General features: G+C 38.1%; 1 protein-coding gene across 4 annotated transcripts in view; it reads left to right on the top strand.

The window, feature by feature from the left end:
- DCLK1 (doublecortin like kinase 1) overlaps positions 1 to 24,469 on the top strand; it is a 255,169-nt gene that overhangs the window by 148,040 nt on the left and 82,660 nt on the right. For all 4 annotated transcript variants that reach the window (XM_037376521.1, XM_037376522.1, XM_037376524.1 and 1 more), the window contains exon 5: positions 20,514 to 20,630. In XM_037376521.1, coding sequence (XP_037232418.1) covers positions 20,514 to 20,630 — 117 coding nt within the window. The remainder of the gene's footprint in view (positions 1 to 20,513; positions 20,631 to 24,469) is intronic.

Raw genomic sequence — 24,469 nt, 5'->3', positions numbered from 1 at the left:
TCCATTGATTTTCACTTCCTGTTTTCAGAAATTTTGGGGGGAGTTTGGTTTTGAGTGTGTGTTGTTTTTTTTTTTAAGTTCAGTAATAATATATTTCTTTACTGTTTGTTATTTGGTAAAATTTTACTATTTTTAAACATGTTTTATATAAGCACATCTTAAAACCCAAATAAATGCTTCAAATAAATAAAAATAATAAAAAAAAGACAAAACCTTTCCAAATCCAAAACACTTTGTAGTAATACTGTGCAAATATTAAACAAATCAGGCTCACAAATGTTCAGGAATTCACAAGTTATGGTTGTCTATCAAACTATGTTTCACTTCATCATTATTTGGCTCCCTCTGTGTTTCAGTGTGGCTGTTTCCTCCTTTATCTGCCATCCCTTACAGGACAGCACTTTTAGAACAAAACAGTGTCTCCAGTTCTCCTTTCCATGCTTGGAATACCAGTAGCCTAGGGATATCAGGAAAGGAAATTGTAAAGAAGGTTGTGCTGTGGTGGTTGTACAACATGGCACACTTAACCATGCAGTCTGTGGGCAGATGTAGAGGAGATAGGTCCTCTGTGATGCAGGCCGGATCTTCAGAAAAAATCTCTGTGAGGTCTGAAGACTTCTAAAGAAGTCTTCTTATTACATGAAAACACTTCTTGAGGTTTGCATTTTGTCCAGACCTTTGCTTTTCTGTTTAGCTGTGTAAATCACAGAAAAACTAAATTTGATCAGTGAGAAATTTTATGGAATCAGGCAGTTTTGGGTCTGTTCCGGTTCTGCTTCCTTTGGTTTCTTTAATCTGACAAATAATCAGCTTTCCCCTAGCCACCTCTAACTTTTGGGATTCAATTGTGGACATATAAGTTGAGTAAATCAGCCTGAGGAAAGAAAATAAACATGGAAGATTTCAATCCACAGTTAAAGTGTTCATGAAATGTTATAAGCAACTGGTGAACAGTATGTTACAATAGCAGGTATTCAGCAGCTTCAACCATAGCATTAAATGAAATGTTCAGTTTAAGTGAACTTCAGTGTTCCACTTAATCTCAATCATGTGTTTTGCAGTAGAAAGGAGGGCTCATGATGTGGTGTAGGCAATGTCACACAGGTGGATTACAAAGAAAAAAAAGTTCTGGGCACCAAATACCTTACTTTTTAAATGTGGCAATATGTTAAATATGAGTCACAGAACAGAATAATTTAGTGTTTCTTTGTGCATTTCTTGACATGCACTTCAGCAAAAGTACAAAATTTTAAAATTGCTATTTTTAAAAAAAAATATCTTAAATAGTGCTACTAATTACAGCAGCAAGAAAACAACTGCATGTTTTATGCTGGGATATTTGTTAAACATGGTGGCTGGAAAGTAATAACAGCTGCACCGTCTAGGACTTCTTATGCATTTCATGAGCCTTGGGGTCTAAGTCCTCAGAAAAGTCAGGTGCTCAGAGATAACTGAACATATAAATCACCAAAGAGAAAAAAAATCGGTAGAATTTACTGGACATCTTTTATGTCAATGAATTTTGTGAAAATGTTCAAAAATTTTCAATATGTTGTCAAGATCTAGGAGTAATAGATGGTTTTGGTAAAAAGAAATAATAGAAGGACTTGTTTTATTGAAATATTTTATCTTCTATGAATTTATGGAGAAAAAATAGTTTTAGGTAGCTTGATCTTTGAACTGTTCAAGAAGTCATTTTAAAATCAAGTTACATGCAGATCATGCTATTAAATCTGAGGCCTGACATAGAAGGCAATCCTGCATTTGTTTTTAAGCCAATAGACACCTTTGGACTGAAAAAATAGGTTACATATGGCCCTCTGCTGAACTTCTTTCTTTAGTTCCCCTTCTCCTCATAATGCCAATGTATATATTGTGACATGGCATGCAACAAAACATAGCTCCGTGATGAAAGGAGTCTGTTTTCTAACACAATGTGACTGCTAGTGGTGGACTTCAGTGAATACCTGTGGCAACCCAGCAAATTCGAAATAACACCAATAGCAGACCAAAAAATGCTATAATAACAAGAACAGCAGTAGAAAACTTGGTGCTTGCAGTCTTCTTAACTTGTACTCAGAAATATAAAAGACTGGTATCTCTCTCAGCACTGTGACTCCTTCACCAGGACACCACTGTTCTTACAGCTGGCACTGGTGTTCTTCCCCTCGTGTGATCTCAAATCTATTTCTGGTCATTTCCTTTTTCTCCAGCTGCAGCCCCAGTGTTGCTTGTGTTATTTCCAGCCCAACAAATGTGGTTTCTCTGGGGTTCCTAATTGTCCCTTCCTGCCTGGATCACAAAGACTCAGTGCATCCTTCTTTTTGACCCTTTACAGATTCTGCACTGTTGATCACACTTTCTGCACTAACATCTTCATCATTAACTGCTGTATTTTCCTCTCCCAGTTTCTCTTCCTACTCCCTCACTGCCTCAGTGTATCATCACAAAAACAACCCCTAACCTGCTTCTAGAGAAGAGGGGAGAGGCGACAGAATAAGCCTTCAAGATGTGATAAGATGCTTGTAAACAATTTTTTATTGATTTTTTTTTTCTTGCTGAGCAGTGCAGTTAGGCATGCTCTTCAAAATTGCTACTGGGTCAGAGCTTTTGTGTCCTGAAAGTTTCTCTGGAATGCCATTTCTTAGATCCACTTCATTTAAAGGTCTTTGAAGCAAAAAATATCCTGTGCCCCTTTCTTCTTACTATCAAAACCTGTTTGTTGGAAATGTGAAAATGGAATTATAGGAATATGTATTTAGGTTAGTGGGAGAAAATATTATATCAAGGTCTTGCAATGTTTTCTTTTTTCTTCTTGTAACTCTGAAATTAGATTGGGTCTTTTTTATCTTTTGTGCTTTGACTTTGGTGGGCTCATATATTTGGAGTGACCACCAGGATTTCCTAGTTATGCTGGTGGTGCTGCTTGTGTAAGCAAACTCACTGTCTAAAACAGCAGGAACTGTATTACATGTTGGAATATTTGACAAAGGTGGTTATTTAGGCATTTAGTCATATCCCTTAAATAAGACTTATTTCCAAATTTCATTTTTCCTGTCCTGTTCAGAGTAAAAAAAGAAATAATCAAAAGCACAAAATTAAAAACAACACTAAAATATCATTGCAGAAGTATGTATAATGATTTATTTAAGAAATCATGGGAAAAATAGGAAGTCTTGTTGGAAGGTTTGTGTACAGCCAAATACAATCCAATAGGAACATCATCAGCTAGTATATATTGTCATAGTCCCTTCATGGTAACTCAATTAAAATCAAGATGTACATGCTGAGAATGTGCACTGAAGTGTGCATATTAAACATCTGCTGTTTAAAAAAAAGATCTAAAAATATTTGGAGAGTGAAATAAACTGTGAAGTCTGTTTTCTGTTGTTTTCTTTTAAGGCATTTAGCCCTCTAGACCATATATGTAAAGCTGAATATATATCAAGGTAATTTAATTACAGGAACCATAAAACCTGAGAAATAAGATATAGTATTAAAAGAAGGCTAACTATCTGCTAAACCAATTCAGTCAGTTTCTTTCCAGTACTCCATATAAGGTACAGGTAGAAAGTTATGGAAATTCCAAAGAAATAAGGGGAACAGTTTAAATGAGGGGAAAAAAAATGATGGTAGTGCTGGATTGCTTCTTGGTTTGTTTTTATAGCATGCTTTGAGAATAAATTTTCTTTACTGATGTATATGCTAAAATAATCCTTTGTGCAGCCTGTCTGCATTGCTTCCCCGAATTTGAGGATTAAATACATAGCTCTGGTTTTCATAGAAGTTTATTTTAATAAAGGTGCAAAATCACTAGGTTTTTGATCAGGTAAATTTGCAGGAAAATTACCCAGCTTAGGGAAGGTCAGGCTTCACTAAGATGAGTGCAAGGATTCTCATTACGGTGTGCAACATGGCTTTTCTTACTTCAGGTCAGGCAGCTGGTAGTTTTTCAGGTGAACCTCATAATGCAAATCTAGGTCCTGTTAACAGCTTAAACCAATTGGTTAGTATTCTTTCTGTGTAAGATGAACAAGGGGAAAACAGATAAGACTGTCCCTTGTCTCCTTTGTTGCTTTGTAGATTGTAGAATAAATCCAGATAAGTGAAGCATAAGGCTTTTGCTTTATGTAGGTGTTCTCCACTTCTATAGTACCAATACAGTAAAATCACCACATACTTTCCCACCCCCTACGTATATAAAGAAAAAATATCTTATGCCTGAGATGTAAAATTAATCTTGTGGAGATCAGCAGCACACTGCTATGCTCAAATTCTATTGCTTCCATAGAGATTCATTTTCCATTTCAAATTGCTAAGGGAGCCATAAAATATTTAGATACCTACGTATGTAGAAATCTTTTGTTGGATACAATTGTGTCCAGATATAGAAGATCTGCAGTTAACTTTGGGGACTGGATCTATGCAGATTTTAAAAAAACCAAACCATAAACCAGTGCTAACATCTAAAATTAATGCTCTAGAACTTTCCATATTATTTAAACTAACCTTTGCATTAAAATAAAAGTAATTGCTCATTTACCATAGTAAAAAAAGCTAACGTGTTCTATTAAACCAAGGATGGATGTAGAAGTTCTATTGATCTAAAAAGCTTCCTCACCAAGCTGAACTGGAAAAACAATGCACATCTCTTGGGTAACTTCTGCAGGTTCTGTTAGCTTTTATTAGCAAAAGAAAATGTAGCATACACCCTCTTGAGATACATTAATATGGAGAAAGATGTGTAGAGATAGGCAAGGATTACAGATCAGACCAGATTTCTTACAGTTTTCTTTGACTACAGACTTTTCACAAAAGCCTTGAAGAAATTCTCCCATGGAAAGGGAGAATTTTTTCCCAGGTTCATCCCTACCTGTTTGGGTGATACTTTATTTCTGCCTTTTGCATCCAGTATAGGAGGTGCAGAGTAACCCCGTGTTGCCATGACAGTTAGCCGCTATGTACTTCAGCAAGACCCAGGTATCGGTGGTAGAGCTTCTCACATCCAAGTGATACATTTAAATTTCTGTCCCCAAGAATCACAGTTCTCCATTTGACTCCTTGACTTTCTCCTGTCTTGGCTCCCATGCACTAATCTCTCCTGTCTTAAGAGAAGTTTAATGTTTCCTGTGAATTTTCTTCAAACAAAGAGTCCATTATTTAATCCAGTGCACCCAGATGTTCCAGTTGGACTCGGGGAAGGGGTGGGGGGTGAAGAGGAAGCAGGAATCAGAAACAGTAAAACTTTCATAAATGGCTGTTCTGTTGTTATGTCTTGAAAATGGAGTGTGTGCCCGCTGTGTTCCATAAACACATGCATTGCATTAGGTACAAACCAAAGCATTTCATTCAAGCACATCTAAATATTAGATGGAAACCAGCAAGGAGTTATGGTTGCAGGGAAAAATTAGGGGAAAGACGAAAGAGTTCTGCCTAGTTCAGTGAGTAATAACTTAATTGGTTGACACTTCTAGGCTGATATTGAAAGAGCAAACAAATATAAGTCATCTAATATAGAAAATTGAGGAAAAAAATAACAAAAAAAGAACTTAAGAAAACATATACAGCAACAGCCATAAAAATATCTGTTTAATTGCTCTTAATAACGAAGAATGGGGAGCACAGTATCTAAATTACACAAGGTTTCTCTCAGGTTACAGAATGCAATGGTTGTGCCAGTGTAAAACCGGGAATTACATTGTTGGTGTTTGTTTGGCATGCTTTGCGCAAAAGTTCTGAGCAAATGTTTGTAATTGTTGTTAGTGGATGCATAACCCTTTCTCATAAAATTATTATGTTCTCCTCACCCACAATGAATTAAAATGAAATGTATTGGTCAGTGCATGTGTGTATGCTAGCATATTAATAATAATTTTTAGAATGATAGAGATTGTTTCAGCTGCCTAATTCAATTTGGGAAGTCAGTGAGATCATAAATCATGGAACAAATTATTTTTTATCTTAAAAGAGGGTGGAAACACTGCTGTTAGATTTATGTGAATGGACATATGCTCTTGCACCTAGCTGTTCCGAAAGCAAATTAGTAAAACAGTTTTCCATATGGATGCTTTTGAATTTTCAGATCAATAGTTACAACAGCATTTATACTTTTTAGGGGTCCTTCTTCATTTTTTGTCATTGTGTCACTCATTGAATAGATGATTTTAAAATCCTTTCAATTTTTTTTTTTTTTTATTCTAAATTATTTGCTTGGCTGGTAGACTTTGAAGTTTACATACACAAGCAATTTCAATAGCTTGAAAAGCAATCACACATCAGCTCAGCTGTAGCAATTGTGCATGTGTACATAATTTAATTTGCTTCTATTGTAGGCTCAGCCAAGCCATGTTGCATTAACTCACTTTTACCATGCATATATGCGGATAATTGCTGTGACTCAGATGACACTCAGTAACTTGGTAAACTGCAGTAACCTGATCATCTGCTTGAGCCCTTTTTTTTTTCTAATTACAATTTAAAAACAACTGTAACGAAGTCTCTAATTTCTTTCACTTTTTAAAAATATTCTTTCTTTTTTGATTGGGCATGAACCCATTTTGTGTGTGTGGTTGGATCAGCAAGGTTCTGCACATTAATTTCAGGCCACAAAGTGCAGGGGTTACAAAGACCTGTGTCCACAGCTGCGGCTCATACTGCTGTGAAAAAAGAAGTCAAAACTCCTCTGTCAGAGACACAGGGAGCGAGAGCAGTCATCAACGAGCTCAGTACAGACGAGCACTTTGGAGCCATGAAACAATCTCCTGCCCACATGGGAGTCTGCAGGAAAGGGTGGGAGGCTGACGGCTTTTTGGATCTGGCCCCATTTCATCTTAATCTGCTCTGGCTCCTGATCTTTTCAAAGTCTCCCCATTGTGCGTGTGATTCCTGCTAAACATGCAGAGAAATTTTTAAGATCAAGACCATATGATATAGCAAGATTAATCTACCCTTTGGCCTTCACCTCTCCCTCCCACTGGGGGAGAGGTTTGGTTCTGCTAATTTGTCATGTTACTTTTTTTTTCCTCCTGCCATCATTTTTTTTCCTCCTTATGGTTCACCTAAATTGGGGATTTTGGCCCAAACACACTCAACATATAATGAAGATAAATAGAATTCCTCACGTCCACTACATGAATTTTGAAGACATCATTGTTTATTTCACCAGTTTTAATGTGGAGAATTTGTAACTCATTTGTAGAATATAAGTGTTTTTTCACTTTCGTTATATATTGTGGCTGAGTGAATCCCTGTAGGTCTGTGAAGCAGATGTGTTAGTACAGCCAGTATAACAGCTTCATTTCTTCCTTCATCTTCTGCAATGCAGTCAAGTTTCAAATTGTTATGATATGCAGTAATTAAATATGAATAAATAAAATATCACCAGATAATGAAGCTGCAGTCCCCTCTGTCATGTTAAATCATTGATGAGGTGCCTGTGAGTAGGAACTGTGGCTGACGATGTCTTCTGCCACGAAGTCTCTGATTAGTTTTGAGAGCATTTGTGTAAATTTTTCCGTCATTTTTGCATCAATAACCAGAAAAAAAACCTTTTTGCCTCAGTAAAATATATAAAGATCATTACATCCTGCTGCCTCATTGATCCATTCCTTTCATGTCTTCCGACACCAGAATAATAACTGGAAGCAGACCAATTTTGCAGATAACAAGTATGTAATTCAACTGTGTTACCTTGTTAGGTATCAGTATGTAATTTGCAAGCTTGTTAGAATAAGGAGGTAGGTTTTTGGAAATAGATGCAGAGTACCTTTATCTATTTCTCTTTTAAAGTCATATTCTCCCCATAAAAATATTAATTTCAGTGAAGGAATGGAAGAAACAATAATCAAAATGAAAATTTTTGTTTGCATTTGTCTGTTTTAAAGCGGTCCAGGTTAATCCAGGTATTTTAGATCCTACAAATCCTACTCTGATGGAAATAAGGTATGAATTCAGTCTTCATGGTCTTCTGAAAATTCCTCCTGCATAGTGGCTTTTGACCCATCTGAAACATTACTTCTGTATCTATATCTATTACTCTTATCTCTATGAATATATCAGATTTATAATACCTAATTCCAGACTCTAGGGGCTTAATTTCAGACTCTACTGTTTGCAGTGTCTTCTTCTCACCTGTGAGAGGGCCATGGAATATCTGTCTTGTAAGTTATGAGAAAGCTGCCATTTGATTTCATCAGCTGTGAATATTAGGGGAAGGAGCTCCTGTTTGAGGTGGAAGGGAAGTTAGGCAGCAGGTTAGCTACTTTAAAAGGTGCTGCTTGTTTGAAACAGTTCAGGGAGCTGGAATTCTACTGCTCTTCCTCAGCTATTTCAGGGGATGACTCAAGATGTATAGCTCAGTCCATTAAGCGTTTTTTTGCTCCTGGCTTTAGACCACGACTGTTACAGAAACCCTGTTGTACAGTCACAGTCTATAGGGTGATGTGTTGAGACTGGACAAAGTACCTGAGGGTCCGGTTTACCGTACTCTCTTGTGATTTATCATTGCATTTGCACTGGTTTATTTTTATAACACCTGTATTGTTTTTCCAATATTTCTTTGCTGTTAGAATTACTGTTCCTTAAAGCAGTGTCTCTGGTACTCTGCTTTTATATGACTGAGGAACTGCACCTGCTGTCACGTAAAGATAGCATGGAATATAATAATTAGGAAAGAAATTAGACTGGGACTGATTATTTTTCTTTAGTACCATCACAGAATTCCTGTTAATAGTAGAGATGCCCAAGTGAGATTTAAATAAGCCCTTTCACACTGTCAAGCTGTATGTTGCAGCAGCATAGGAACATACGATAATTTACCTTTCTGAGCTCCATTTTTGTGTAGCCAAGTTGCTACCCACGCTCAAGTTAAATCTGGGATGGTACCTTCAGAACTCTACACTGCAGTCACAAAGTAAATGTGCCTCATTAAAAAACTCCCATTTGTTCATAGAATTCTTTCAGTGTAGGAAAACATGTCTAATCTACACAACAGAGTTTTGGCATCCGGAATTACCTTTTATCTCCACAGGTTTGCATGCAGGCACATGTAAATGTGGAGTAAGCAAACAAAGCCCAGCTTGTGGCACCTAAATAGAACCACATGCCGCAAACCTCAGCCAGCAATGCAGTTGCCAGCAAAGTTTCAGCGTGCACACATCCCAGGAGCGATGTCAGCAGCTGCGAGACCAACAAGATTTCTGGCAGTGATGTTTTCCAGTTTAGACCTGACCACGCTTTACATCTCTTGCCCATCTGTTTGTTTTGCATTGTGTTACATCATCCCAATTGCAATATTTAAACTATAAAATCATCGGGGGATCATACAGAGGGGGAAGCTGCCTTGTGCAGGTTGCCTCAGGGAGAGCTTTCTATTCATAGAAGTTAGTGTCAGAGAAAGTGCAGAGGCTTTTTTGTGGGAGGAACAGACATATGGGAAGCTGGGACTGACACTGGCAAAACCACAGGGAGGTTAGAAGAAAACTGGAAAGTTAAGGCAAGGATATTTTGTCTTCAATATTTCTAAGTTTCAGTTATGAAGTGGATTTATGATGTTCTTGAAGAGCTTCTTGGGTTCCAGATACTGGTGGAATGGAAATTAGTAATTCTAGGGACTGTATTTTATTATCAGCATTGTTGCCTTATTCGGTATTTTGTGATTTTGAACAACATTGCTGTATATGTGCTTATGTTTGTGAGAAAGAAGTCATATTTTCTCTTAGAATGTCTAGAGGAACATAGGAGTATGTTTGTTAATAAACCTGGGCTTAAGTTAACTTTGGGGTTCAGCTGTGTTTGGAATTCTTGGTATTTGTTTTTTGAAAGTATTCTTGTAGAAAAAAACCCACCCTGTATTGGGATGACTTTTTACAGGAAATTAAGTGTCTCTTTGAGAATATTCGTAGAAAATAGATTAGTAAACATTGGCTTTGCATCAGGTCTTTACTGGTAGCTTTTCCTTATCTGTTCAGAGGCAGCTTCTGAGTGTTGCAGCCCTTCCAAGACTAGGAATACTCTCACTTCTAAATACTGAATAATCCCAAACTTCTGAATGCATGTTTTAGGGAAGTAAGACTTTAAATAAAGAACATATCTGAGAAAACTGTGGGTGACTCACAAAGAATAATATGGCAAAACTTGCTAAATTAATTATTTTTTCATCTTTCATAGTTGCTACATGACTTCAATTCAAAAGCAGCCCAGTGTTTTGTCAACCCGTATGACAGCCCTCTTCAAACACTTTAGTAGAAATTCATCTTTATTTAAAAAATTAAAAGTAGATATACTTCCACATTTGAATTTCTTTATAATTAATGGAGGAGATACAGGGCTAGAGACGTTTCTTGGACATCACCGTGTAGAACAAAAAATTACATGGGTCAAAGAGTTAAAAAAATGAGACACCCCTATGAAACATTGTTGTCTTGTGCATTGTTAGGCTTAGCCTACTGTGTCAATCGTAGTAGCAGCTTTAATTTCATGGAAGAAGGTCAGCTCAGACTGGATTTGTCTATCATCAGCTAAGTTTGTGTGACTCAGCAGTGAAATAATTTTATAGAAAAGATGCTAAAAACAACAATCCACTGAAATGTTAGATACTATCATAAATAATACCTGTAATTTTTATAAGGTAGAGTGTAAAGCATTGCTTCCAGTAATAACCTAACTGAATGTATATAATTATAGTCTTATCGATGCGTAGTTAGCACTCCTCCTGCCCCCCTTCGCCTACCCACGGCTTGTTGATTATCATTTAAGCATCAGCTGCATATTAAGCAGTGATCCTTGCTTCAAATGTTTACATTCCAGACTGCTTCAGAAGATGGTGTGGGCTAACATATTTTTGGTTAGTTGGCTTTTAATTTGCTTTTTTACAGCAGCTTTTCTTGAACTGGGTAGCATGTGTGAGTTTCTGTTTTCATTTTGTTTTTTCATCTGGACATGCCTATATATGGGCTAAAGAATGAAAAGTGTGTTTCGAGAGCGGACTGCCTTGTGGAAAATGTAGATAGAGACATGCCTCCTCAAGCAACTCTAGCATCACAAAATCAGTTTAGATCTGTCTAATGAGAGTAAAAAAAGATGTAATCTATGAAGTCAGTAAGAAATGTTTTGTCTCAGTATTAGGTTCCATCATATAGTTGGTTTGGAGATGGTTTGGAAGGAATGTACATACAAGATAATGGTATGAGGTAATATTAGCCAACAAGATTCTGAATTGTCTATGAAGGAGAAAGTCTGTGTTTTTTGGGAAATGCCAATTCTGCTAATGCCCTGCTGAAAGAAATTCTTAAGGCTGGCTTTTGAAGACAAATAAAAGATTTATATCTCAATAGTCACCCCACTCAGGAAATGATAATGATTTTAATTCACCCATTAAGAAGGACTTTTCCTTTACTAAAATGTTCTTGGACTTTCAGTTTTACATTAGAGTGACTATCTTTTACTTATCTCTCAGCTAAATTCAGACAAAAGGGCTGACAGTGAAAAAAATTCTGAGTACCTTCTGTGAGTCACACTAGGAGGACTTAATCAAAGGAATCACAGAAGGGATCTGAGAGGTCCCAGGGTGGAGGACCTGCTATACCTAAATTGACTTCACAGGTTTCTGGCTAACCTGTCTGTGTGAAGTTGCAGTTAGGGAAATTCAACTAGTCCTCCACATGATTTGTTCCAGTACTTCTTTATCTCTGCAGTTAAAAACATGTTTCCTCATGCATGAATTAATCTGCCTTTTAGAAATTTAAGATCACTCTTCTTTGTCCTATTTGTGATACAACTAATAGTAGGAATTTATTTTTTCTTAATAAAGTATTGAAGGCTGCTACTTTGTCACATCACTTCTTTTCTGAACTGAAGATCCTATTTATATTAGTTATTCTTTGCCGGTCATGTTTCCCAGAGTTGCGATCTTCCTTGCTATTCTTTCAACCCTCTAAAGGTGAAAAACTTGTTTCTACATGGGAAACACAAAAGTGGATTTGTTGCATTGGCTAACAATGCAGTAGCCCTGAGAACAGGATAATTCAGGTGTCCTCCACAGAGTGCTTCTGTTCATACCAGCAGGATAATGATTTCTTTCCTTTTGCTGGAGTAGTTTGCTTCAGATTCAGCATGTGATCCACTGCAAAACTTATGTCTTTTTTTGCAGAACTCTCTTTAGCAGTTATGCAAATGACGCATGTAGTGAGCTAGCTTCTACCTTTTTTTATGTTGCTTATTCTTTCCTGGTTGTTGTACTTTGAACTTGTTGAGTTCTATCTGTTTTTTCTAATAACTTCTCTTTTTTTCAAGACTCTTCTAAATACCATTTATGTCCTTCTTCAGTGCTTACAGCTTACAGTATGATAGCTTCATCACCAGATTTAAGATGCATACTCAGCTTATTAATACAAATTTTGATTTATACCAGGCTTGGAAACAAAACCCTGGTGAACTCCTTTGCTAATTCTCTCCTTATTTGACAGTAAACCCCTTGATAACTGCTCTGGTTTGGTTTTCCAATACCCGTTGTAAAAGCAGTTTCTGTAGAACATATTTTCCTAAATTGCAGCTTGGGTTTCAAAATCCTGATTACAAAAGTTTATCATCTCTACTGTCCTCCTTGTTATCCTGCTACAGCAAGACTACTTTTACACAGTTTGTTCTTGACAAAACTATTTAGACTATCATATTATTATATATAATTTTAATATCTTCTAAGCATCAAATGGTTTGTTTCCTTTATTGTTTTGTATTGCCACAGAATCACAGAATGTTTGAGGTTGGAAGGGACCTCTGGAGACCTCCTCTGGTCCAACCCCCCTGCTCAAGCAGGGCCAGCAGCAACCATGTGCCCAGGATCGTGTCTGAATGGCTTTTGAATATCCTAAAGGCTGGAGATAGAGAGAGACTCCGCCACCTCACTGGGCCAGTGCCTGGTCACTCTCAGAGTGAAAAAACATTTCCTGATGTTCAGAGGGAACCTCCTGTGTTTCAGTTTGTGCCCATTGCCTCTTCTCTTGCCACAAGTAAAAGGAAAAGAGCCTGACTCTGTCTTCTTTGTACCCTCCCTTTGGCTAATTTTTTCCATAATCTGAAACTAGGCTGAGTGTTCCACAGCTCCCAGTTTTCTGATTTGTGTCAGTTTTAAAGATCAGCACTTGCTCTGACTTGTTCTAATCTCTTGGGACTTTACTTGTCCTTCACAATTCTCAAAAAATAGTGTCTGGTAGCTCAGAGATTGTCTCAGATGTGTCCCTAAATATTCTTCATGCTTAGCTAATTTGAAAATGTTATCTAAGGGCTCTATCTAACCAGTTCTGTTCTTAGTGCACCTTGTCTTCTAATCCCGCTGTCGCTAAAGTTATCTACCTGATTTCAGTTAGTCTTTTTAATGAAATTGAAACAAAGAAAAAGGTAAACAGTCACGGTCTCATATTAGTCTGTTTCAAATGGATTGTTTATATTTGTATATCCCTTTTTTGTGCCAGGCTTCTTGCTAATCTAACTAATTAGCTGTGTAAGTGCCATGGGAATTTGGTTTGTGCTTAACTGTTGTGACTACAATCTTTATCACAGTACAGTATATTTTGTTTCTTTGAAGAAAAAAAAAAGGCTTTTAAATCTTAATACTGCAAAATGAACTTGTTATACTGATAAATTAATTGTAAATATGCATATTTACTTGAGAAAAAGCATCAAAGCAGAGATAAGTAGGACATTCTGTTTAAATACGTATTTTCTCTCTCACTACAAATCAGTTACACAGAGAAATCTGTAACTTCAGAAGACCTGGTTAAAATGTGTTAAAATTTAACTGTTTTGAAAGGGTGTTTCTCAGAAATATCTTTAGCTGACACTTTCCATGTGAAGCCAATACTCTGCAAATGGGCATTTTTACTTTTCTAACTGTGGAAAGGACTTGAACTTGTAAACTTCCAAAAGAGTCATTTGAAATGGGAGATGGTTGAAAACAAGTGATAGTCTTCAGACATCAAGTAGTAGTGCCAAACACCCTGAATTTGTTGGACTGTAATGTTGTCACTTCTCTTAGACTGGAATAAAAAAAATAATAAATGATGGAATGCCTGTGTACTTGATGCTTGGGATGATGTTAATATTTACCATCTGGATTGGATGGGAAGTCTGTTTATTCTCAAAGAACAAGATGATTTTTAATAGGTAATACGACAAATACTACCTCTTTGGGCTGGACAGGAAAGCATGCCATTGATCCTGCTGAACGGAACACTTAAGAACTGATTAATTTGTACTATCCTCTCATTTCATCTCCAATTGCATGAATAAAACAATGTCAAGAAAAATGCCACCCAATAAGATAAAGTAAGGCTCTTCAGTAAGAATTTCCCCCCCAGCTTCACCAGGGGCATTAGAGGGATATCTTCTGTTGTTAGAGTATATGACCAGTAAACAAGCTTTTGTCACGGAAAGAAAAAGCAAAGGCAGGACACGTTTCTTTGTTTCATGAATAATAATGCCGAGGCCATACATAAAAATAATATAGTTGATTGCAGTTGTAATCAGTTGTATCATGTTAGCCATTTCCAGTTAAAAGTAACTTTATGATATTTTGGTCAGTGCAGCTAGTGTGGTAAACCTGCAGTAGGGGGGGTGTTCTGAGTATAGGGTTAAACTAATGAATAGCATTGGAACAGCTTGGGTGAAGTATATTGAGCAAAAAAGTGATAAAATCTCTGGAAGTGAAGGGGAGTATGTGGCAAGACGCACAAGACATACATGTTAAAGACCGTGTGCTAGCAGTGTGTTTTAGCTAATGACAAAGTTCATATTTCAACTCATTCTTCAAGTCTCTTAAAATATTTTCTGATAACGCAATTTCAGCTTCAGAAATTAATATTTTACACATGCAAATTCATTCACATCGGTTCGGTAGGAAATATTTCAGATTCATTTAGGCAAGCAGGTTTTGAAGAAGTCTTCTAATTTTGGCTGCCTACAAACGCAGAGTTGGAAAATAATTAGATATTGTGCCTTGTCAGAGAAGCTGTTGCAGTGATGAAAAATGTTTTTTAACTCCTCATTATCACTGCTGTGGGGTGGTACTTTTCATGATAGCAGATTCCTTCTCTGTTGAAAAGTAAAATTTAACATCATAGTGTTTGTATAGCCAAAATATTAACATGGAAGTCTGTGTGAGATGATTCTGACAAAAAGGTTAGCACTTGGAGAAGGCAGGAAGATAAAATCTACTCATACACAGTAAGATTATGAAATACAGCAAAAATCTTGTGTTACTGTTTGTATTGAGTAAAAGAGCCCATCCCCATCCAAAGATACTGCTTCTATTAGGGTACCTTCACCAGTACTCAAAATCTATAATTTATATCTGGTCATTCATGAGTAAGATTCATCTTTTCTAACTTACAGGTTCCTAAGATAGGTCACATGTTCCATGGAGTGTGGAAGGACCATGGGGGGAATAGTTCATACGTATGCATCATATTTTTAGCTGTCTTGTACTTGATGAGTTCAATCCTCCCAACAGTGTCTTTAAGTTATGTAGATAGGAGCACGTTTGAAGATAAAGTAGGAAATACTTGAAGCAACATTTTGATTATAGATAAATTCTGTTTACCTTTTAAGAAAATCTTTCTGAGTGACTTCACTGAATTTAGAAACAAATAAGAATTTTGAAAGTTATACATTAGAGCAGAATGAGATATTAGTCATAGTACAGGAATTCATTAATACCTTCCTTATTTCTGGCTTTTGCCTTGTCAGTAAATACTTATCCCAGTTTCAGAAGTGGAGGATGATACTTTACATGAAGGAAAATCTAGCTTTTTCTATATTTTATACCCCAGTCAAAGCATGTTTCTTGGCAGAAAAAAAAAAAAAAAAAAGGATGTTTAGGTATTTGCTGTCACAAATATGCAGCACAGAGTTGAAATAAAGTATTCCTAATCTTTGTCATGAGTGGAGGACAAGTTACTGGTAAGAAATCAAATCAGAAGATAAAATGTCTCCAAAAAAAAATGCATTTACAGTGGCAGATAGCTTAGTGCATGGGATAAAATGTCAGGATTTTGTATTCTATGCATACATCACTGTCCATCTGCATCAGGAACACATTGAACGTGAAGACATGCAGAACAAAATTTAAGTAGGCACAACCATGACAATAGAAGGTTTGAAATTACTTAAACCTCTGTGAAATACCCTAGATCCCTTTCATTTCTGGAAACTGTATGATAGTTACCCTTTTAAACATGTAATTACAAGTCATAGCTGCCACTGATTTGTCAGTAGGGTTGGGTGAATTTCAGTCTATTTCAATGCCACTAGACAGGATGGTACCATTTCCCTTTTGCCGAAGAGTGAAACTTAGTTCTGCAAACAGAAGATTACTGGTTTTAATTGAAGGCATGAATGCAGCTGAAAAGTAAAATCTTATTAGCTGCATTAAGTATTAGCAACATGGAACAAATTACTCTTAACATTAAAAACTAAAATCGGTACTGCATTTGGGGTAATGATCTACTGATTGGCCTGAGGACACTGCTAGTGAGGCTAATGTCTTTAAGCAGTGGTAAAAGGTACCAGCTTAAGACTTACAGTAAAGTGGCTTACCAACAACCACATACATCCTTGATCTTCCTTCCTTGCTTATCTGTAGGATACAGCTGTTGCTTAAACCAAGTTAAATGTTCCTGTCTTAGAGAAACAGATTGACAGGGATACCAAAAAAAGTAAGTATCTGTCCTCTACACAGAGGCCTCAAAAAAAAAAAAAAAAAAAAAAAAAAGCAAAACAGTACATAGAATGATATTTTAGCCCAGAACTCATGAAGCCCATACAGTCAACTTCTGTATTGCTGACAAGGAAGCCTTTTTGATCTCCTGGTAGTTTAGATAACTTTTCAGTGTTCTCTCAAAACATGTTAAATTTGTTCGTTTTATGACACTTTTATTGCAGATTAGTTACTCTGTATTGCTTTCTTGGCATTGTAAAATCTACCGAACATACAAGCTAATGAAACATCTTGGAAATGAAACATCACAGACCTGGAGACTGGAGGCGTTATGATGCTGTGTGTTAACATCCCTGAATTACCTCATGCTTACATTTTATCCATTTGACAACAGGAAGAATCAAGAGCTCACAAGTAAATATGCTAGGGTTCCTCCTAGTTGTACCAGTTCCTACCGCTCATTGAAACCACCATGCAATCTCAGGAACTTTGTGTTTCTTGTCTTGTCCCTATGGTGTCTCAGTGATGTCAGATCATAGCCTTGGGATATTTCCCCTTTTTTTCTCAGCTGTACTGTTCTTAATGTCCATCAAATGCCTCAGACTGCTGTGGTGATATTCTACACTGTAAAGGGACTGCAGTGTCACATCGTTAGTCTTGCTGCTGATTGTTTGTACTTCTTTCTCCCACTTTTTAGTTCTGTCTGTATTTATACAATAGAACATCTTATTGCAAGATGTTTTGGCTGGAAGAACATTCTTATTTATCTAGTATTCTGAGGTGGAAAGCAATAAAGCCTACGATCAAACCTTAAAAGTTGACCTTCTTTTGCTTCACGTTACCATGGGTGTCATCATTTTGTTCCTTTAATCTTAGTCAGTCGATGGTGGGAGGAAGGACTGGGACTTCATGATACATTTCTTCCCCACTGAACATAATCAGAAACACTTAGTGTTTCTTCTTGGCTGAGCATGCCCACATGAGTGAAAAGGCACTATAACTCTCTTCTGTCAGGAGTTCAGATCTATTTCTGATATAGTTTTGGCATCAGAAGAAAATCAGGGGAAAAAATGTTCTTCTATTTGATGGCTTACCAAGGATCCATTGTATGGTTATCAGAATACTGTTGATGAGGAAAAGATACATATTTATTTCCTTACCAGGATAGATTCTGTGTAGAACATGTGGTTTTAAAAAACACACTTTTTTGTTTAGTTTTCCCTTCCTCTTTATGTACACATAGTTCTACAGCAACAGGCAGATAATGGTAATGTCTTAGAGGAGACAAGCAGTGGTTATGTGGTTACTAAGTGGGATCCTTGCCTACAGTAAAATTTTAGTTTTCCATACTAAATGTTACAACAAAATTGCATACATAAACTGTTCATGGGAGCTGAGACCTGTTTACAACAAGCAGCATGGTTACATTCGACTCATAACTGGAAATCATTTTAGACTCTGTAACTAGTCTTGCCACAGTCTTGAAGACATGAGTTGCCTGACCCTGGAGCACTGAAAGCTTGTGCACGTCGTTCTCCACAAGTCATACCGCTGCCCATTTATGAATAAAAAAATAAAAGAAGGGTTGTCTTGAGTATTGTCCTCAATAGCATTGTATCAGTAGGATGGAAAGATAACCGTGACATGCATTTATTTGCCTCTTCTTTTCTTTTGTACCACTTTCCGCCTGGTCCTTTCCAATACTAGGAGAGAAAATACGCATTCAAATACAGAATCTTATCTCTAACCTCATTCTAACTCTGGGTGCTTAGAAGGTATTGAGAGAACTTGAATGCGTATTAGTACTTGTAATAAGATGAGAGTTAAGCTTTAGTGCACAGCACAAATTGCAAGAGAGGGATGTAGATAATTGTTTTCTTTACATGTTGGAAACAGGAAACATAGTAAAGTATATTACAGAAAGTACCTGGCTGTTTTACTCATGGGCTCTTAAGTTTTTCTACTAAGCAAATAATTACGTTCTAATGGGTTTAGCTTGAATGAGTCATTCTACTTCAGTCTCATTTGTTGACCATTAGAGTATTCAGTTCCCAAATGATTCCTGTGAATGGGGCCTGCACTGGGATCATGTCATCGTTTTCCAAGATCAAACAAACTGGCAGTTAGGTGTTCAGGACATTCTAAATCTTTGTTTACAAGAAAGGTAAAGAACCTGTTTACATTTCACATGGATAGATAGTTTCTGGAGCACCTGTTTATGCCAGCAAATCGTTGTAAGGTTCCTGTTGTAGTTGCCCAGTAGAATCTAATTGAAAGCTTTCATCTGATTCCTCCTGTTTTCAGCTGATACTTTCCTCTTACAACAGAGTAAATGTTTCTCTACGTTTCTACTCATCTTTCATATAAAACGAGAGTAGTCATAAATGAATCACATGAAATGTCAACAGAAAGAAATTAGCTACTATTTGGCATTAGAAAGGTCAGAGATTTGGGGATGAGAAGCTTCTTTGGGAAGACCAGGGCGTTTCTCTGGTCCTCTCAGCTCTTAGCTGTGCTGGGTGTTCCCTCAGTAACACATCAGTTCTTGCTTCTATTTCCTTCAATAGCCTGATGAAAAACAAGGGCAGCCAAGAGAAATACATTTCATGATGTCATTCTCTGGTGGATATGTTTAAGTTAATGAGTTATGCTCAATTTTATTTCTTTGTTCTCTAATCTGTCTAAACTATGTTACAGGCTCCACTGATCATCTGTGAAGACTAAATAATGTGCAGGCTTGTACATGGTATTTTCTGAGTAGGAAGAAAAAAATATTGTTTATTTCTCTAAACCTGTGTTGAGGAACCTTAAACATAGGAAGACAATGGGAAGCAGGTTGATACAGAACTAAATGTTTACTGATGTATTTTTAAATAAGTGAAGTATACTGACATTGTCAGGTGAAGAGAGTATAAACATTGCTGCAGACTTCTAATTGTATATTGGCTAAGAAGTGGATTTTTTTTTTTTTTTTTTTTTTTGCCCAACTGTATAATATGTCTGGTGATTAAGTTAGTATCCATTATGAGTGCAAGACATCAGCATTATGCACACTAAGTTCTTTCATCCTCGGGCCAAGAACCATTTTGCAGGCACAATGCAAGAATGCCTACAGAGCTGTGTGGGTGTATATAAACTCTAACCTGAACATCTTGCTGTGTTCTCAAGTGGGAGTGTAATTTCACCTCTTCATTGATTTTACTGATGTCTCTTATGAGCAAGTAGAGCTGTTTCCCTCAACCTGTGATGAGTTGCCTGTGCTATACAATGTGGGCTGTTGCTCACCAGAGGATTAAGCAGGAACAACAAACATGCTTCACTTTCTTCAAACCTTTCATGAGTGACAGACACCTGCGTCATCTTGTACAGTCTTAACATTTTGATATATAAAAGCAGCTTTCCAGTTCTTCTAGAAGAGGCTGCCTAGGTTAACAAAAAATGCTTACATTGCATTTGGATCATTTACAAAAAACCACTGCATTACTTAGGCTGAAATCTTCAGAAACAAATAAATTTTATGTGTATTCTCAGCACTGTTAAATTAAGCTGTCCTAAATACTTGCAGTAACCATGGTATCTAAAAGTCTGGATTACTGCAGCAGTTCTTTATCTGGGATGTGGTACATACTGTACTTGGATTTTAATGGAGCCATTTATACAGATTTTATATTTTCTCATAAAACTCTTCAAGATGAATGAAAACAAGTGTGGGCTAAATGTTTGTGCTTTTCAGTGCTCTTTCTGTTATAGAATCTTGCTGGCTTTCTTAATTGCTAACTTATGTAGTTTCTTTGTCTTTTAGAATGTCGGGTGGTGAAATCCACTTCCTATACCAAAATAGCTTCAACTTCGCGTAGGAGCACCACCAAGAGCCCGGGCCCATCCCGACGCAGCAAGTCTCCTGCTTCTACTAGCTCAGGTAAAGCATGCAAGAAATCTTCCTTAAAAAAAAACAACCAATTTGTTTCAATACAATTGGCAATGTGCTTGAAGTGCCATGATTCTGTGGAAAATCATTGTATGTGTGAAACAGTTGATAGTAAAAATTCACTTGTTTTCTAAGTTGCATCTGCGATGAAGTGATTTCCCAATATAAAATAATTCTCCAGTTTTATAAATCATATTCTGGCATACCATGGTTCAATTTACTTTATTTTCCATGCATGATTTTGCTGCCAATACATAAAGACTGACATAAAGAGATATTCTTTTTACTAGGAACTTAGTAAGTATAATGCAGGAAGTAGTCCAAGTTATGCAGCATAGGATCTGTGTCTGCAAAAGGTTGATTTCATAATCTTTATTTTGTATTTTGTTTCTGAAGGAGTTGAGAGGCAGCAGTGAGAAAAGGATAGGTTAAAGGCAATGAGGATACTGAGGAAAGGGGGGCAGGGCAGAGAAAGAATGCAATTACAGATGTGAGTGTGAGGTGCAAAGATAGCTGAGGAAGAAAAAGTCAGAGCTGACTGAACAAGCCAGTGGAACAGGCTGGAGAAGACACAGCAAAAAGCTTTAAGAAGCTCAGTCTGAAGCGCCTTGCTTTGGCTGCCTTTGCAGCTGCTCCCATGAAGTAGTCTGTGACTAGTTCCCCCCTGCTGCTTTTTCCTAAGCAAAACAAATAAATAAACAAAAAAAAGTGCATTAGATAATTTGCCACTATTGGTGCTTGAAAGTACTTGGTGTGCACCAGTTGAGTAGACCCAATCCAGCATTTGCAGCACTGCTTGTGAATATGGATTTTGTAAAAGGTGAACAAGAGGTCTGAAAGCCACCTCACTCTTCATGCAGGAAGTCTTCTGCCGACAGGGAAGCGAATTTCATACTGGGACCTGCATCCAGCACTGAAAGGTCTTTATGGGGAGGTGGTGATCAGAATGGCCCAGGTGCTCCTAGCTGGTTTCAAAGAGGGGAGACATGGACCAACTGGAAACATATTTTTCATAAGAAGACTAAGCTGAGAAAAAAAAAGGTCCTTGCTCAGGGAAGGAGGGAAGTGGGAAAGACACAATGAGAGAGGTGTAGACACAGGTAACAGGGCTGGGAGGCAACATGCCTCCTATACATCCTAAGAACAGCTGAAATAGAGAAACCTGAAAAGAGGTAATGGGAAGAAGTATCAATTGTGAGGAGCAAGCCCACAGTAGCTCTTTCTTAGACATGTATTAAGCAGATTTCTTTCTAGCTAGGTGGAACAGTTAAATTAAACTTTAGCAAGGGAGACCCAGTTTGCTGTGTGAATGTTACGGACTCTTTCTGGTTTTTGTCTAATGAATATTCATTTGGGAGCACAGGTAATGGACAGCGAACCATGTATGTTCATTTCTGTGTGGAACTGTCTTGCTATGCATAACAAATGTTTCTGCCAGGGGACTAGCAACATTTTTGTCGTGTTGGCTATGTGATAACTTGTTGGTTTTGGTCCTGAGAGAAATTGTACTGTTTTTACTTAAACATGCAGAAGTGTAGGTCAGTAAATCTTAATTTCCTGCAGTTCAATTTTACAAGGGTCTGAGCAGAATACCATTACATGTTCAATTACTGCAAAAGACCAGGAGATTATTTTACAGCTGGTGAAAAAAAGGAATGTTTTCTGTATGCCACAATAATAATTAATATATCATTATATTTATAACAAGGAAAGAAACATTATAGTGGAAATATTAAAAATGCAAAGCATTTTGGATGGTCCTGTGCTGATGACGCATTTCCCATCTTAAAAATATGTTACGTGAAACCACTACATTTACAGGAACATACTAGTATGTCAAAAGATATTCTATGACCTTGCCTATTGGACATAATCATTTCCACACTGTAATTAAGATTTTCTTAGAGAAAAACATAAGACAAAGCCTGACAAGAATGGATAGGATGCTGGCAGATCAGTCGGTTAGCTGATAGGAGCCTGGGTGAAGAACCGGCTGAAGGGCAGGGCTCAAAGGGTTGTAGTAAACGAGGCTACATCTGGCTGGTGACTGGTCACCATCAATGTTCCTCAGGGTTCAGTTCTAGGGCTGGTTCTGTTCAATATTTTTATTGATGATCTGCATGCAGGAGTTGAATGCAGCGTTAGCAAGTTTGATGATGATACCAAACTGGGAGGTGCTGTTGACTCTCTCAATGAACAAGAGGCCTTACAGGGGGATCTAGATAGGTTGCAGCGTTGGACAATGATTAATGGGATGAAATTTAACAAGAACAGAAGCCAGATTCTGCACCTGGGACTGAGTAATGCTGGGCACAAGTACAAATTGGGAGAGGAGTGGCCGGGACAGCCCTGCGGAAAGGGATCTGGGGGTGCTGGTGGGCAGCAGGCTCAGCGTGAGTCAGCTGTGTGCCCTGGCCACCAGGAGGGCAAACCGCACCCTGGGGTGCATCAGATGCAGTGTGACCAGCCGGTCAAAAGAGGTGATGATCCCGCTGGATTCAGCACTGGTGCAGCCTCACCTTGAGTGCTGTGTGCAGTTCTGGGCACCACAATTTAAGAAGAACGTTAAGGCACTCGAACGTGTCCGGAGGAGGGCAACAAAGCTGGTGAAAGGGCTGGAAGCCATGTCCTGTGAGGAGCGGCTGAGGATTCTGGGCTTGTCTTGTTAGGAGAAAAGGAGACTGAGGGGCGACCTCATTGCTCCCTACAGCTTCCTGAGGAGGGGAAGTGGAGAGGGAGGTGCTGAGCTCTTCTCACGGGTATCCAGTGATGGAGCACATGGGAACGGTTCAAAGCTGGGTGAGGAGAGGTTTAGAGTGGACATTAGGAAGCATTTCTTTACCGAGAGGGTGGTCAAACACTGTGTGGTGGGTTGACCCTGGCTGGACCCCAGGTGCCCACCAAAGCCACTCTGTCACTTTCCCTTTCAGCTGGACATGGGACAGAAAATATAATGAAAGGCTCATGGGTCGAGATAAAAACAGGAACATCACTCAGAAATTATCTTCATGGGCAAAGCAGACTTAACTTGCAGAAAATGGGTGGATCACAAGACAGAGACTGGGGGAGCAAAATCCCTCCTACTGTAAGAGAAGATCAGGTTTGTGACCACCTGAGGAACCTGAATATACATAAGTCTATGGGACCTGATGAGATGCGTCCCAGAGTCCTGAGGGAACCGGCTCATATCGTTGCCAAGCCAGTCTCCATGCTAATTGAAAAGTCATGGCAGTCAGGTGAAGTCCCCAGTGAGTGGAAAAAGGGAAACGCTGCACCCATTTGTAAAAAGGGTAGAAGGGAGGACCCTGGGAACTGCCGACCTGTCAGCCTCACCCCTGTGCCTGGGAAGATCATGGAACAGCTCCTCCTAGAAGCTGTGCCAAGGCACATAGAGGACAAGGAGGTGATTTGAGACAGCCAGCATGGCTTCACCAACAGCAAATCTTGCCTGACCAACCTAGGGGACTTCTATGATGGAGTGACTGCATCAGTGGAACAGGGAAGAGCTGCAGGTGTCATTTGTCTGGAATTCTGTAAGGCCTTAGTCTCGGCCCCCCACAACACCCTTCCCTCTAAATTGGAGAGATATGGATTTGATGGGTGGACTGCTTGGTGGATAAAGATTTGCTTGGATGGTTACATTCAGAGGGTGGTGGCCAACAGCTCGATGTCCAGCTGGACATTGGTGACAAGTGGTGTGCCTCAGGGGCCAATACTGTTTAATATCTTCTTCAATGACACAGACAGTGGGATTGAGTGTACCCTCAAAAAATTTGCAGATGAGACCAAGTTGAGTGATGTGGTCGACACACCTGAGGGACAGGATTCCA

Source organism: Falco rusticolus, chromosome 2, assembly GCF_015220075.1.
Source record: "Falco rusticolus isolate bFalRus1 chromosome 2, bFalRus1.pri, whole genome shotgun sequence".
In the NCBI taxonomy this organism is placed as follows: domain Eukaryota; kingdom Metazoa; phylum Chordata; class Aves; order Falconiformes; family Falconidae; genus Falco; species Falco rusticolus.
Note: the sequence above shows the minus strand (reverse complement) of the source record. Positions and strands in the feature narration are given on the sequence as shown.